The sequence below is a fragment of the Heptranchias perlo genome, chromosome 30 (assembly GCF_035084215.1).
Source record: "Heptranchias perlo isolate sHepPer1 chromosome 30, sHepPer1.hap1, whole genome shotgun sequence".
In the NCBI taxonomy this organism is placed as follows: domain Eukaryota; kingdom Metazoa; phylum Chordata; class Chondrichthyes; order Hexanchiformes; family Hexanchidae; genus Heptranchias; species Heptranchias perlo.
In genome coordinates this window covers 23,513,916-23,530,386 of record NC_090354.1, presented here as the reverse complement: position 1 = coordinate 23,530,386, position 16,471 = coordinate 23,513,916, and the positions used below count along the sequence as shown (strand labels likewise).

At 40.7% G+C, this 16,471-nt stretch overlaps 1 protein-coding gene across 6 annotated transcripts in view; it reads right to left on the bottom strand.

Annotated features, from left to right (window-relative positions):
- gpatch8 (G patch domain containing 8) overlaps window positions 1-16,471 on the bottom strand; it is a 137,461-nt gene that overhangs the window by 13,603 nt on the left and 107,387 nt on the right. For all 6 annotated transcript variants that reach the window (XM_067969047.1, XM_067969051.1, XM_067969052.1 and 3 more), the window contains one exon: window positions 6,883-7,026. In XM_067969047.1, coding sequence (XP_067825148.1) covers window positions 6,883-7,026 — 144 coding nt within the window. The remainder of the gene's footprint in view (window positions 1-6,882; window positions 7,027-16,471) is intronic.

The window sequence follows — 16,471 nt, the reverse complement described above, 5'->3', positions numbered from 1 at the left end:
CACCCAGAGTTGGAGATTCCCCTGTCGAGTCCAGGTGACATCCTTTCTACCGAAGAAGTGCATTCCTGCTGACGTGAAGGGAATCCTAGTGAATTATATCTTACCCCAGGAATATACAGTGCAGTGACAAGTTCATCTGGTCTATTTTCAGATCAATCTGAAAAGAGATTAATTGCATTCATATCCCTGCCCAATAATAGATGAGGTTTCTCCACCCCCCCACCCCAGTATTCCCCGAACGTTCATCAAGAGCTCCCTTAACTACTAATTTTGCAACAAAAATCCTCCTGGAACATACCAAGGGGTAATTCACTTGGTTACTTCCTTAAAAAAAATGTATTAAAAACTTTTGCGCTACAAAAACCATTGTACTCATCCATTGCCATTAGCCAAAACCTATACCCATTTCAAAGAAACTGTACAGCACATATAGAGTAACCAATTTCTAGTAGTACATTACAATTCAGTATTACAATCAATCAAGGGATTCAGGAGACATCAGAAACCACAAGCATTGAAGCTTGACCAACTTATAATGATCATCTGATCCTTAACATTGAATTGCAGTTTCTACTACACTCCTAGCTATCTTTTATTTTATGTAATAAAGTCAATGCTCCTGGAATTCTGCTGCACCTTAAGGTCAATTTCTGCAGCAAATTACTAAGTGGTCTATACATTTTTGCGTGTTACACAAAGTGTAATGGAATTTATTTTGGATTAAACTTACAACATGTTTTAGAGAGAGGCACTTGAAACTGTAAACTTGTAGCTACCCGATGAGAGGAGACAAGGAAACTGGAGCCAGAGCTGGAGCAGAAACCTGGAGCAGGATGGGACCATATAACCAGCAGTAGATTGATGGCTTAGGTTGCCCAGGTTATGGTAGCAGAAACAGTGGGATCATCACGAATGACACCAGAGTAGGACAGGCAGATGTAGAGTCAGCTTTTTAGTTAATATGGAAGTCTCCAGCGAGCAGAGGCACAAGCATTAACTAAGGTGAGTACATCTCTGCCACCACTCCTGCTACCAACACCTGCTATCAATTCTGCCACTTGTGTGGCAGGGAAGAAAATTCATGGCTATTTCTGCAGTCAAAGAACTGCAGTGTTAGGGCCTCGGAATACAGTTTGACAATTCAATCCTCACTTCTGGCCTTCAGAATCACCAACCTGCACTGGGTGCTGCAAAAGTATAGAGCGCAAATCTAGTACTGTAGTCTCTGGAAGTATGGTGAAGTGAGTAAACAGATCTCTGGCCACAAATTTTATCATTGGTAGTGAAGAAACTTATGCAATTTCAGAGTTCAAAGCTGGTTATAACATGGTGTCCAAATCTTTGTTCTCGTGGGGCACATAGGTATGTAGCATGGAGCTTTAGGGACCACATACCAAGTTTAAATCCACGTTCCTATTAATTTTCATATATCTCATCACTGATATTAATGGATAACTGTGGTCAGATCGAGGATTTATCCACCAATGAGACAACAGCGCTACAAATAGCCCTTTTGAAACCTCAAGGCCCACGGAATTCAAACAGGACAAACCAGCAAATAAGAAATGGAAGTTCTAATAGGATTGACTAGCCAGAACCCAGGTGGCGGGGGGGGGGGGGGGGGGGGGGGGGGGGGAGTGAAATGATGTGACATTAGGGCCACAGATCAGACGCCCCAGCTCTAGAAGCCAAATTGCAGGAATAAAATAGCAGCACCATATCACAGAACAGGAAAGAAATCAGGACACCGCATTAAGTGATGGGAAATGCTTGTGCTTCTGGGGCAACTACACCATACATCCCATTCACTTCTCCTTCAGCATCTGCCTATTCGAATCCAGTAAATTGAAATTTGCAGGTGAACAGTCTAAACTGAATGTATTTAAATGGTTTTGCATTCTTCTATTTTGCTATTTCTATTTTGCTAAAACATTCAAATAGCAAAATATATAGTGTATGTAAAACTAATATGTCGCTGCAGTACACAGTATGCAAGAGACATTATATACAATTGAGAATGCAATTTCTAGTTTTGTTAACTTTCCTACAGCTTGTAATTTTGTGCTACTCGATCGACAATGACAGCAGCAAGAAAGAAAAGAAAAACAGAAGATTGCTCTGGAATGGCCAGATTAAAAAGACTACCCTTTATCCCACCTCCACGTGCACACTGGTAACTTAATGCATGATAACAATCAAGAGTATTAGGATAACATCATCTCCATCATATTTCTCAAGTACAGTCCATGAGACACAGGTGATATACTGTCTTTTGGTAATAAGATTCTCTGGTGCTTTGAACGAGAAAAAGTGAGGTAGTGCATCTTCAAGGTAGTGAATCACTCACATGAATCGTTATGGCAGAGACATGAGCAACAGGCTGTATACTTCCATTTAGGATGTAATAGCACTGCCATATAACTGTACAAAGCAATGTGCAGATTTTCAAGGCTAATACTCGTCATGTCAAACATTAAGGAGCAATATCTTTTTATTTAGTCTCAAATATTTTTAAAAGAGTATCCACATAAACTCCCAGAAATGTCTCAGGGTAAAACAGACTTCAATATTGGAGTATTGCGCATTATTTGATAATCGTATAAACACATGAAGTTTGGCAATTTCATATGTATTGAAATAACCCCATTATGATACAGCTGCAATAGCATGATTCATTCCAAATACTTTGGACTGACAGCTTCTGAATTTATTGCATGGAAATTGCAATATTTTAAATAAAAAGATACAGCAATATGAAATAAAATGATGTTGGTGCAGCAATGTCCTACAGTAAATATACGTGTCTTTTCTTTAAACCGTAACCTTTTCCAGGACCGCAAAACTACGGAGCTCCTTGCTCCTTCAATTTTTTTTTCTCTGACAACCTGCAGCCTTCTAATACCCAAATTTGAGTTCACCGAACCACTTTTAATTCATGCCCCCCAAAAATACAGCAAATTTCTTTGTCTTGAAGTGCATGATAAGTTTGCTTCCCCTATTTACCTTGAACACCAGAACTCATTGTTGAAATATGCCTCCATAGGTGTCAGCAGCCCCCTTTCCTGCACCTCCTCGGAGTGCTCATTCTACACACTGGGCAGTGTCAGCATGATAATCAATTGTGGGAGATATCATAGCTGAATCATTTCTTGTCCTAATGTAACATTAATATGTCAGCTTTATTTTATGAACTTTCCTCAACCAGAGTGCTGGTTTCCATTAGTTAACACCATTGTACTAGGTTAATTTTTTTTCAAAAACCAAGCCAAAAAAGTCATCACTTGTTTTCACACTGATTTATACAATTGAAGGTAAACTGTACGTGCTAATTTTTAAAAAATCTTGAATAATATGGCTCAGTTATTCGAATGTTAGAGAACTAGACACCTGTTTCAAGGGCTTGATTTTGAATCTCCAGTCTTGATTGCAGGAAATGGGTTATGAGTCATGGGCAAGCTGCCAAATAGACAGGCTGGAAAACTGTCTGGCAAAGTGCAATTGCATCAGCATCAACAGATATAGAGCAGCATGCACAATGACCACTGAAAATTCCCATGGTCCAGCAATCCAAGCTTTACAGCTGAAGGAACTGAAGGAAAATGTAACAGTTTGAAGTGAAGGGTTAACTGGGGTCAGAAGAATAATTTCCAAAAAGTATTTTTTTTTTTAAAAAGGGAAAGAGAACAAAAATATTTTAATGAAAAACATGCCTGCAAAAACCTGGAAAACCACAGATGAGAATGCAAACAGGAATGTCAGACAGACAATGGCAAACTGTGAATGGCATTAAACAATCTCTCCATTTCTCCACCCTCAGTCTTTGAATCATTTTAGAGCAAACATTTAAAGCAAGTTGACAACACAAGTGACTTTCCCCCCGTCTAGGGAAGTGCCTCACCTCCGCTGAGTACTTCCTCTCAGACATTTGAGGCATACAAAGAATCATGGAAACAAACCAGTGCCCTACATTATTTTCTATGCATTCAGATCAGAGAATGAAATTAAGAGGACAGAAACAGCAAAGAAACAATGGCCCCAGGTTTATAGAGAATTTTGTTCTGTTTTAGCTTGTTTTTTTAAAGCTATAACCAGAAATGATTTATGACACAAACCAGGTATCGTTTTGTTACAGAAGAGACTGAAACATAGAAACTAGCTAATAACCAGCTGAAACCAGAGGGTAATAAATTGATAGTGATATGAATGAGTGACGACTAAAGGCTCTGCTATATTATCCAAATGTCAACCTGTAGGTAGATCAGTTCTGTTGTAGATAGCTACGGTGCCAAAAAATGAGATAAGATTAGCACAAAAATAATGATCCTGTTACCAACTCAAGCGCACACTCAAAGACTCCAGGGCTAAGCTTCCTGGAGTTAATTAATTGACTTCATGCTTGAACAATTTTCAGGACCACTGATGGACAGTGGGATGAACAATTACCAGGATAGTTAGGGAAAGCACAATTTAATTGACAAATATTTTATTTAAACCAAAATAATTAAACTGCACAAAAAGCCATTATGTGATATATATGAAAATAGAGATAGCTGAAAATTCCTACTGTGAGAATGTCTTATTTCAAAGAGCAACTTATCTCATGGTATAAATAGAACTTTTGGAAAATAAGGAAGCCAACAACTGCTCTTCACAATAAAAACAATGGGAGACTGGGGCTCCCAGCTGGAAGATCAAATCACAGTCTTAACTGAATGCAGGTCTACTATACTTGTCTGGGTCAACAGTAGGGAGGAAAACAAATACACAAATGAGATATGTGATCAGAGATTGGTCAGATTCAATATGATTGACATCTGGATAGAAAATCAAACATATCCAAGTACTAGACATAATTAACATGGATCACAGGACTATTGGTTAGCAACCTAATCAGGACAGTCCTAATACAAACAGCACTTTCCATCTCCACAGATGGCCCTCAGCATGCATTCCATGGAGTTTCCTGCGCATTGGTCAACTACTTGTCTCGCAAACTGACTTCTCAAAGGTGCGGCTGTATATCAAGGGCTTTATTCATATAATAATCCAACATTTCTGATGTACTAGCTTATTACAATTCTGACCTAGCCACAAAACACTTGGACACAAGATGCAACTCTATAGATAGGCAGGCCCATATAATTGCAAAATAAGGCTGTAGGGCTGCACCTAAATAAAAGATTGACAAAGTCAAAGAAACTGAATTGATGGGTTTGTCTGTTCAATCCTTCGATTAACTTGTACAACGTGGCCTTGTTATTTGGACTGACCAACTCACCAACAACTTGCATTTATATAGCATCTTTAACACGGTAAAACGTCCCAAAGCACATCACAGGATCGTTATCAGACAAAATTTGACACCAAGGCACATAAGGAGATATTAGGACAGGTGATCAAAAGCTTGGTTAAAGAGGTAGGTTTTAAGGAGCTTTTTAAAAGGAGGAGAGGTAGAGAGGCGGGGAAGTTTAGGGAGGGAATTCCAGAGCTTAGGACCTAGGCAGCTGAAGGTACGGCCGCCAATGGTGGGGCGAAGGAAATCAGGGATGCACAAGAGGTCACAATTGGAGGAACGCAGAGTTCTCAAGGAGGGTTGTAGGGGTGGAGGAGTTTACAGAGATAGAGGGGGGTGATGCTCTGGAAGGATTTGAAAGCAAGGATGAAAATTTTAAAATCAAAGCGTTACTGGCCCGAGAGCCAGTGTAGGTCGGCGGGCACAGGGGTGATGGGTGAATGGGACTTAGTGTGAGTTAGGATATGGGCAGCAGCGTTTTGGATGAGCTCAAGTATACAGAGGGTGGAAGATGGGAGGCTAGCCTGAAATAGGTGAGCCTGGAGGTAACAAAAGCATAGCTGAGGGTTTCAGCAGCAAATGGGCTAAGGCAGGGGCATGGACGGGCAATATTACGGAGGTAGAATTAGGCAGTCTTGATAATGGGTAGAATATGAGGTCGGAATCTCAGCTCAGAGTCAAATAGGACGCCGAGGTTGTGAACAGTCTGGTTCAGCTTCAGACAGTGGCCATGGAGGGGGATTTAATCAATGGCTAGGGAACGGAGTTTGTGGCGGAGGCTGAAGACAATGGCTTCGGTCTTCCCAATATTTAATAACTCAGTTATTGCTTGCTTCTGTAAATGACTAACTGTAAATAAACCTGTTTGGTAGTTTATTCTGATATGTAAACATCTGGCATAACTGAAATGGTGTGATCGCATAGTGGTAATGTTACATGTAAATCCAGAGACAATAAATGGATTTACTATTCACCTGGGATGTGCTATCCTAGATTACTTTGTGAATGAAGTCTTACTTCAGTTCATAGGAAGCGCAGGCTTGCCTACGGGAGCTGGCTTCTGTGTCAGGTAGGAGAACAAATATCTGGAGTAGAAGTCTAAATTGTAATAGTCCATTTTCCATGTCTTGAAAGGTTAAGGAATAAATTAACTGCCCACATAGGCTCAACCATCCCACTCTCCCAACCACATATCATGAAATCAGAAGAAAATTACTACGGATGCTGGAAGTCTTTGACTTAACTCTTTCTTTCCCCACAGATGCTGCCTAACTTGCTGAGTATTTCCAGCATTTCCTATTTTTAGTTCAGATATCAGAACTCCAGCAATTTGGGGAAAATGGGAACTGTTATTGGTATAGTAAAAAAGAGTGCAAAAAAAATCTTATATTGTAGCATTTTGCCATCATTATGAATGTTGGTGCTTGAAAGCTGATTCAGTTCTTTTCCCACAAATAGTTGCTCAATTTGTGTAAAATCTGAAATTCTTCCTATGAAGCACAAGCCTTCCTTAAACAAATAGTCAAACATAAACTTTTTCTATTAATCCTGAGTGGTTTTAGATTGTTAATTCTGAAACAGCAACTCACCTGCTTATGAGCATGGTCATAAGAATTGATGTGGTTGTCAAACTCGTGATGTTTTTGGTACTGCTTATCACACAATTCACAGTAAAAATTCGCTCTCAGGTCTTCTAATGCTTTTGCAATTGCCTTTTCCTTTTCAGCATAATCCTATGAGTGAGAGAGAAGAAAAAAACATCAATATACTGCCCGTCAGTACACCTGTCGACATTTACTATCTTACGAAGACAGTGCTGGGCATATAAATAATAAATTGTTGAGTTTTGCTGATTCAAGATTTAATTTTAGTAGCAACATTCCTTTGAGAACTGTATAAAATGATTATTCCCTCATGTATATTTGGCTCCAGATGTAGTATCAGTCTGTATTCTATAACAAGCTGAAAAATGTGTAAATTCTCAAGCAACTTAAACAATAACATAAATTTGGGGAAAAAAGGTGAGGTAAGTTAGTTGAATATGAAACATTTTATTATTCTGGAAACCTAGTGTCAGCATCAAGCACCCCATATCTAGAAGCAAAGTAAAACTTCTCTGCCACAGAAGAGTAGCTAAACCCTCAAAAGCAACAAGAATACAATTTTTTCTATTTCCAACATGAGCCACCATTGAAGATTGGCAATTCAGTGTCAATTTGTTTTGAACTATGAGCAGCTTTGTATGAAGCCTGCAGCCACTGAGAAATCGATCAAGTATATTCAAACTCAACTATATTACGCAAGGTCCTGACAGCTAGCAAAGGGGGAGTGGGAGAGACTTCCACTCCACCCGTTTGGACTTTACCTGAACCCAGGTTCCAGAGATAAAAGGACAGTGCACCAATCTACTGTGCCACTGGTCTCCTAAAATGCTTGCCAAAAAAAAAGGAAATCCATAAGTTTAGCACAACAAATGCAGCAACTAGCACAGAATACAGGATACAGTAAGTTCAATGCATTCCTGTGCTTCTCGCCAATTCAGAGTTTTTAAAACTTTAAAAATATGTTTATCCAGATGGTTAATAATAGGAAATATGAGGACTACATTTCAAATTGTTTTTCAGACAATAAAAAGAAATCAGCCTGCTTTCTTTAAAATGTCCAGAATCTGTTTTCTGGAATGGTTCTGATAATGCTGTCAGAAATCGAAGTCCATCACTTAGGAACTGTGAAACCATCAGACTCTGAAATAATAGCAGGATCATCCTAACTATATTTAAAGCGTTGACAAAGCCTAGCCATCTTATGCTATGCAATAGATTTATTAATAAACTTTAGCTGAGTGACAACTCTAGAATTAATTTCGTTAGGAAGAGTTCTGCCATTTCATTGGAAACCTTTAACCTTCTAGTCCAATTCTTTTTAAATACAAGCTGTTTTTCTTCACATGTACCAATTCAAATTTCTCGTCAAAAAAATCCATCAGACATTTCCAAAAGCTCAGAATGAAGTTACTAAATTTCCAACCAAAGCACGATCTTTTACACCAGCTCTTTGGTAAAAGCTATACTACTGTTGCCATAGCAGCAAAAGTGCTTTAAAACACGAATGTGAAAAAGAGCATGACCATACAATGTTCACTCAACAGAATATTTACACTGCCTCTGGAGAGAAGCTGCAGGTAGTTTGTACTGAGAGGTAGTCAAGTATATTAAGTTACTGAATTTTGAAGTAGATACAACGTCTCATGTCACTAGCCAACACATGCAACAAAGCACACGGAAGCTTTCCCCTTTTAGCAAACATTTGGGTAGAAAGCAATTCATACAACAAAATACATTTGAAAATGTGGTACAATTAATATAATTCTACTGGATTGGTATTGGGGTATCTGATTTCCAGACACAGTCATCCAGTATAGCATTATAGGGCTCAAATGTCCAACTTTTTTTTAAAATTTAGTAAATGTTTGCTAGTGCACAAAGCTGTGTCATTTTGGGTACTCAAACAATGACAGAAGGATCTTGTATATCTCAATCTGTTACCACACTGGGAAAATCTGGAGTAGATAACTGAAGTGCGCATACTTAGGAATATAATATGATTTAACCACATGATGATGGTCATCTTCACTCCCAGAATTAAGCACAGGTAGTCATTTGTCAAGAGGGCTGCGAACACCAATTCCCTGTGGTTCAACAAGAGGTTCTCTTTTCCTGATTCCATCTCTTGGTTCTACCAATCTGGATTTACTTTCCCAGCTAAATTTTCCCTCTATTAACCTCTTTCCCAGTCTTGATTCAATGACAAGCTCTCTCTCAGCCTTGTTCCAGCATGCACTCTTATCTGCATTCTATGACCTCTACGTTCCGGTCTTCACTGATGAATTTAATTTCATTCAAAGCTGTCACTCCACCCTTTTCTCACCAAACTTTGCAGCTGCAGTAAGAGTTTTTTTTAAAAAAATCAACTAAAAAGGTAAGAACATTTTTAGGTAACTTGTACCAGTGCACAAATCACATCTTGGGTTTGTACATCACAGAAATTTACATCAAGGTAGAACTGCTGCCCCAGATTGTGCAGTAACAGGCAATTCATTTTTAAGAAAAGCATTCAATAGTAGTTAGTGCAATGTCTGCACCTGCAACTGATTGGAACCAAAGCCTCCATTTGGAAAGGTCACAATTTATGCATGATTAAGCCCAAAGTAACACACAAGCTGAGCGTATACCAATTACATTTCTCAGCTTAAAAACTGCACAAGCCGAACAGCAAGTGATCACTCTCAAGATGTGTTCTATGTATTCTACCCCTTCGAAAAAACCTACAAATTTAAATTGCATTTTAAGTGTTCCGTTTTGGAGTCTGCAAGAAACCAATCTGCTGAGTGAAACAGAAGTAGATACTCTCTTCTGAAGTAAGAAATCGATGCCTTGGAGCCTGTCTGGTTGCCAGTATTGACATCAGTGTGCTTTATTTCAAGCAGTCCTTTCTCAAACCAGACCAGTCTGAGTTTTGTTTTGTTAAAATAAAGCACTGGTTGCAGCCGATCCGAAAGCATGAAAAACAGTCTATGAATCTAATCCGCCAGCCGGAAAAGGGAGCGGACCTAGTGATACACACGCCGGGAGCCAGCTTACATATACCTGACTCCCAGAATCTGAACTGAAACAGTGCCAATATAAAAGCAATTACACTCTACCTCAGAGGCTCATCTGCTTGAATGTCACGCTCAGAAAATGGAAGTACTTACAGGGCTTGGCAGAGGAGATCGTAAAAGGTGACACCACCAATTCTGGACAAAATACGTAGAACAACCTTGGGAAACCTACTTACCATCCTCTACATAATTCTACAGTAGCCTCCTTTAAAGAGCAGGATGTTGGTATGTCTGATATTAACAGATTGGCAAGCATTTTTTGTGAATCTGGTTCGCATAAAATTTCGAATAGTTGACTGGCAAAACTGATGAATCAGCTACGAGTATCATCAATGTTTAAGCATTGCATTGAAAAAAATTACAGGATAATAATTAGGATCTTACCGAATATATTCTTCAATTTGACAAAGATGTTGCTATAATCACAATACTGCTCCAAGTAAGAAAGAATGATACTGCAGTCCTGACTACAATATCTTATCAGCATCACTCTCTCCAGACTTGTTTTCATACACAACCTGCACTGTCTACCACTTGCCATCTCGCATCTTTCACACAAATCAGATGTTGAGAAGCAAAAAAGTCCACCACACAATGAGAGATAAAGCAATCTCTACCTAGGCAAATTAACTTTTCTAGAGCATTTTAGATTTAAAAAAATCAGCAGCTCAATTTTTTGCAACAATTTAAAAAGGATAGGGCAAGCTATTCCACATCTGCTGTCCGCCTACAAAATTGCCTCCTGCATCTTTAATGCACCCTAATCCCAGCCCCATTACAATTTATACCTCCTCTCCCCATTTGGGGAAATCCCTACCTGATATCATAGCTATCCTCCTGTCTGTCTTTCCACAAATACCAAATCAAGCATTGCTGGAATGGGCTTTCCCCAGGTAAAAAGAACACCTTCCATTTATATAGCACCTTTAAAGTAGAAAAATGTCCCACGGTGCTGCAAAGAGGCATAAAAAGAAATGGATGTCAAGCCAAAGTCTAAGGAGATATTAGGAGGGGTGATCAAAAAGCTTGATCAAAGAAGTAGGCTTTTAAGGAGGGTCTCAACGTGAGGAGAAGAGGCTTGGGGAGGGATTCCAAAGCATTCGGCTTAGGTGGCATGGCCATCGATGACAGGGCAACAGTAGGTAGGGGTTGCACAGAAGGCCGGGGTCAAAGAAGAGTTGGGGGGTGGGGACAAAGATAAAAGAGGTCTTTGACAGGAGGAGGTTACAGAGCTAGGGAATGCATAAGGGCCAGAACCACAGGAACGGAGAGTATGGAGGGCTTAGTTGTTGCACTGGGAGGGTGAGATCATGACCAGATTTAAACACAAGGATGAGAATTTTAAATTTAAGGTGCTGGGGGATTGACTGTAGCTCAGTGAAAACAGGAGATGGGCAAACGGGACTTGGGCAGGATAGGATACAGGCAGCAGAGTTTTATCTGAACTGAAGTTTATGGACGGTGAAGAATGGGAGGCTGGCCAGAGGAACATTGGAATAGTCGAGTCTGGAGGTGACAAAGGCATGGATGAGGGTTTCAGCAGATGAGCTGAGGTACAGGCAGAGGCAATCTGTTTTACGAAAGTGGAAGTAGGCTAGAGCCATAACAAGTAGAAAACCAGTCAAAGATATCAAGCATGGGTTTTCGCCACTAGGGAACAGGGAGGTGAGATCCCTGACGCAGACTGCACGTGAGCAAGAGGAAAGAACCTCACTGTAGTAGCCAGCACAGGATCTGACTAATAAAATACCAAAATTGGCAGCAATTCCGTAGAAGTATAAATGGACCAAAGAGAGAGGTAAGGGTGTATGTGACCAGGATACATTGATCACTCTTTCTGAACTATGGGTTGCTAAATTTTTATTTTCAGAGCTTGCAAAAATCAATTGCTATCGCTATTACAATATTAGATGAACAAAGGAGGAGCTTCTGTGAGGACTGCATATTCATGGATACACATACACGGCAGTCAATGCACCACCTCATAATCTAGGCTTCTGGTTTGAAATTTCTTTAGTGCATGCTAAAAGACAAGTCTGACAGATTCCCACAACTATGTCATAAATCAACCTGCCGAGAAGTAAGCTATAATGGTATCTAATTCTTCAAAGACGATGAGACTGCATGCCTATAATATTCTGAAGTTAGTCAACGGTTTCTCAAGTTATTAGAGAGACAGTGAAAACTAATAGATCAGATAGCCTTTGTAAGTTTCACCAGAATGATCCTTTAAAGTACATTTATACAGCAATCATAAGTTTGCATCACCTTTGTTGCAAGTTCTTCATTTTTAAAAAAAACGTTTGAGATGACAATAAAACTCAAAATGACAGACACATCCATTTTCAATGTAACTAGAATACTCATGTATAAAGGTAACTGTTACATTTTGTTTTAAGTACCATTATGGATTTTCAAGTTGGGAGGTAGGAGCAATTGTTTGCAGACTTAAGATAAAGACTGACTCCTTTCCCATACTCAGCAAGAGGAATTCAAAAGTTGTGCTCAAAAAGTTAATGAATTTAAATAAATACAGTTTAGCAAATTTGCTAAGAAGCGTAATACTACTTCAAAAAGCACTGCATTATTAACTTGGGCCTGGGGTTTCCGTGGACGCAACTGAGAAGTTGCACTTGAAACTGTGCCCGTTTTGCTGATGTCGGAAAATGCCCAAGTGTCCTCCTAATCTCATTAGAATTTGCTTGAACTCAAAATGGGAGCAAATTGGCGTAAATCAGCAAAAACATTAGTAAAGGGAATTAGGGGTTACGGGGAGCGGGCAGGAAATTGGACATGAATTTAGATTTGAGGTTAGGATCAGATCAGCCATGATCTTATTGAATGGCGGAGCAGGCTCGAGGGGCCGATTGGCCTACACCTGCTCCTATTTCTTATGTTCTTATAACATTTGGGGCCGAAGGAAAAGCCAAACCCACGCCTGTATATTTCTTCTTTGAATCTTTAAATTTAAAGTTTCAACTCATTTAACCATCATTCGTGCAAATAAGGCACAGCATTTTTAAGTCATCAAAGAAGACATAGTCGATGAAGAATTAACCCCCTTATCTCCCGAAACAGAGAATCTGATCTAAGTTTCCCATTGCACTCCCCAGAATAAGGTTGTAAGGCATCTTTAACTGCTGTGTCAATAACATTAATTAGAGTGTTTAAAATAACTAGTGTCACAGTTGGTTCTTAACATTTCAAGCCCATTAAAGTGAAAAACCCTACATACAGCAAAGGCTATGGGCCCTGACAACATCCCAGCTGTAGTGCTGAAGACTTGTGCTCCAGAACTAGCTGCGCCTCTAGCCAAGCTGTTCCAGTACAGCTACAACACTGGCATCCACCCGACAATGTGGAAAATTGCCCAGTTATGTCCAGTCCACAAAAAGCAGGACAAATCCAATCCGGCCAATTACCGCCCCATCAGTCTACTCTCAATCATCAGCAAAGTGATGGAAGGTGTCGTCGACAGTGCAATCAAGTGGCACTTACTCACCAATAACCTGCTCACCGATGCTCAGTTTGGGTTCCGCCAGGACCACTCGGCTCCAGACCTCATTACAGCCTTGGTCCAAACATGGACAAAAGAGCTGAATTCCAGAGGTGAGGTGAGAGTGACTGCCCTTGACATCAAGGCAGCATTTGACCGAGTGTGGCACCAAGGAGCCCTAGTAAAATTGAAGTCAATGGGAATCAGGGGGAAAACTCTCCAGTGGCTGGAGTCATACCTAGCACAAAGGAAGATGGTAGTGGTTGTTGGAGGCCAATCATCTCAGCCCCAGGGCATTGCTGCAGGAGTTCCTCAGGGCAGTGTCCTAGGCCCAACCATCTTCAGCTGCTTCATCAATGACCTTCCCTCCATCATAAGGTCAGAAATGGGGATGTTCGCTGATGACTGCACAGTGTTCAGTTCCATTCGCAACCCCTCAGATAATGAAGCAGTCCGAGCCTGCATGCAGCAAGACCTGGACAACATCCAGGCTTGGGCTGATAAGTGGCAAGTAACATTCGCGCCAGACAAGTGCCAGGCAATGACCATCTCCAACAAGAGAGTGTCTAACCACTTCCCCTTGACATTCAATGGCATTACCATCGCCGAATCCCCCACCATCAATATCCTGGGGGTCACCATTGACCAAAAACTTTACTGGACCAGCCATATAAATACTGTGGCTACGAGAGCAGGTCAGAGGCTGGGTATTCTGCGGCGAGTGACTCACCTCCTGACTCCCCAAAGCCTTTCCACCATCTACAAGGCACAAGTCAGGAGTGTGATGGAATACTCTCCACTTGCCTGGATGAGCGCAGCTCCAACAACACTCAAGAAGCTCGACACCATCCAAGATAAAGCAGCCCGCTTGATTGGCACCCCATCCACCACCCTAAACATTCACTCCCTTCACCACCGGCGCACTGTGGCTGCAGTGTGCACCATCCACAGGATGCACTGCAGCAACTCGCCAAGGCTTCTTCGACAGCACCTCCCAAACCCACGACCTCTACCACCTAGAAGGACAAGGGCAGCAGCCGCATGGGAACAACACCACCTGCACGTTCCCCTCCAAGTCACACACCATCCCGACTTGGAAATATATCGCCGTTCCTTCATTGTCGCTGGGTCAAAATCCTGGAACTCCCTTCCTAACAGCACTGTGGGAGAACCGTCACCACACGGACTGCAGCGGTTCAAGAAGGCGGCTCACCACCACCTTCTCGAGGGCAATTAGGGATGGGCAATAAATGCCGGCCTTGCCAGCGACGCCCACATCCCGTGAACGAATAAAAAAAAATATTGCATCTTGATAAACATATTCACTGAAACAATAAGTAAGCATTTTGGGAATCTTAAGCTAATTCCTTAAGAAAATTATAAACACTAATGACCAAATTCTTCTGTTGGTTTATATTCAGAATGTACTCATCATGACAATGCCAGTATCTCTTCTTCTTCCCTCCGCCCCTCCCCCCCCCCCCCATATTCCCACTGGAGCACATTTTCTAGAGCTGACTGTACAATTTGCAGGTGGGACAGATTTAGTGCTCAATAATACATTTATGGAGAACTGCACTTATGAAGATCTAAGCAAAATTAAAATTAAATACTTTAAAAAAAATAACTTCTAAATATTAACAACACTTTTAAGTATAACCACATGGTGCAACAACTTTCATTCCTAACTGAAAATGATTTTACACTTAGAATTTCCCAATATCTTATATTCCACTACTGTTGATTGTATTTACATAAAATATGACAGGGAAAGGCAATCTGATCAACAATAAACTCTCTTCCTTCCCCATTCCCAAAAAAGATGTTGACTTTTTCCACATAGTTCTATGGACATCACAGGCTCACTGAAGTGGCTGTCTGAACCTAGATAATAAGTTTTGGCAGGCTATTTGAACTAATCCCATTCTGTCCTCACTCAACATCCACACAGATTCATTCTCTATCACTGGATGGCAATCAGGAATGGAATTGCTGGCTGATGTTCCCCTCCTACCACATGGGCAAAGGCCATTTGTAGTACTCAACGTGCCCAGGCTGAGACCAGCTGGTCAGTTTGTTTTGATCAGCTAGGTTTCTAACATGCATGGCAAGTCATCACCATGCTTAAGAGACCCCAACCAAGCTACTGAAAACTTCACAAATGTACAATTTCTGTCTGCCCAATATTGAGTCCATAATAAGGTCAGAACCCACTTACTCAACTTCAGGGAGTTTTAGTGCAGGTTAGCAAAAACCAAAACTAGGACACCTCAAATGTGTGCAGGGGTACTGTTAGAGTTTAACTAGCTCAAACAACATAGCTTATCAGCACAGGGGGCAGTTAAATGTTCTGCTGCTTGCCCAGCAAGGACCACCTTACCCATCGTGGAGCTGAAAGAGACGTCTCAGCCTTCTACTCCTCCAAGTCCCATTAAGAGCTGGTCAATCATCAACAAAGCCCTAGAGAACTCCAGACCTACCTAGCTCTGGTATTGGAATCCTGAGCCCGAGCGAGCTGTGTTCCAATCTTTTATCACCAGATGGGTCATTTGGGAGCCATCGTGAGGCCAAAGAAATTCCACAACAGATGAAATTCAAAAAAAGAGATGGCAATTACTCATCTCTTCCATAGATAGTAAATTACCTGCATCTGTATGTAAAGCCTATTTAATTCTGAAGACATTTTTAATTGGAAGTCCAAAGGTGTCTTTAACTGTAAAAACTGAACATAATGAAAATATTAGTCGTGCTACAAACCAGCATTTGATGGCAATTTCCTGCTAGATATTATGTGACAAGTCCATAATGTTCAAAACAAACTATTATTCCCAAATCACTTGCCCTAAATATGTGAAGGCTGCATCGGTCAACTTCTATTAATTAATACATGAAGCAGGCTGCTGTGTTAGCACTGCATGAAGTAAGTTCTCTCGCCAAGTTTCCAGAATAACTAAGACATCTAGAAGTCATGTCCTGTTCTACCACAAGCATCTGCTTAAATGCATCCGCACTATCCTCCAGG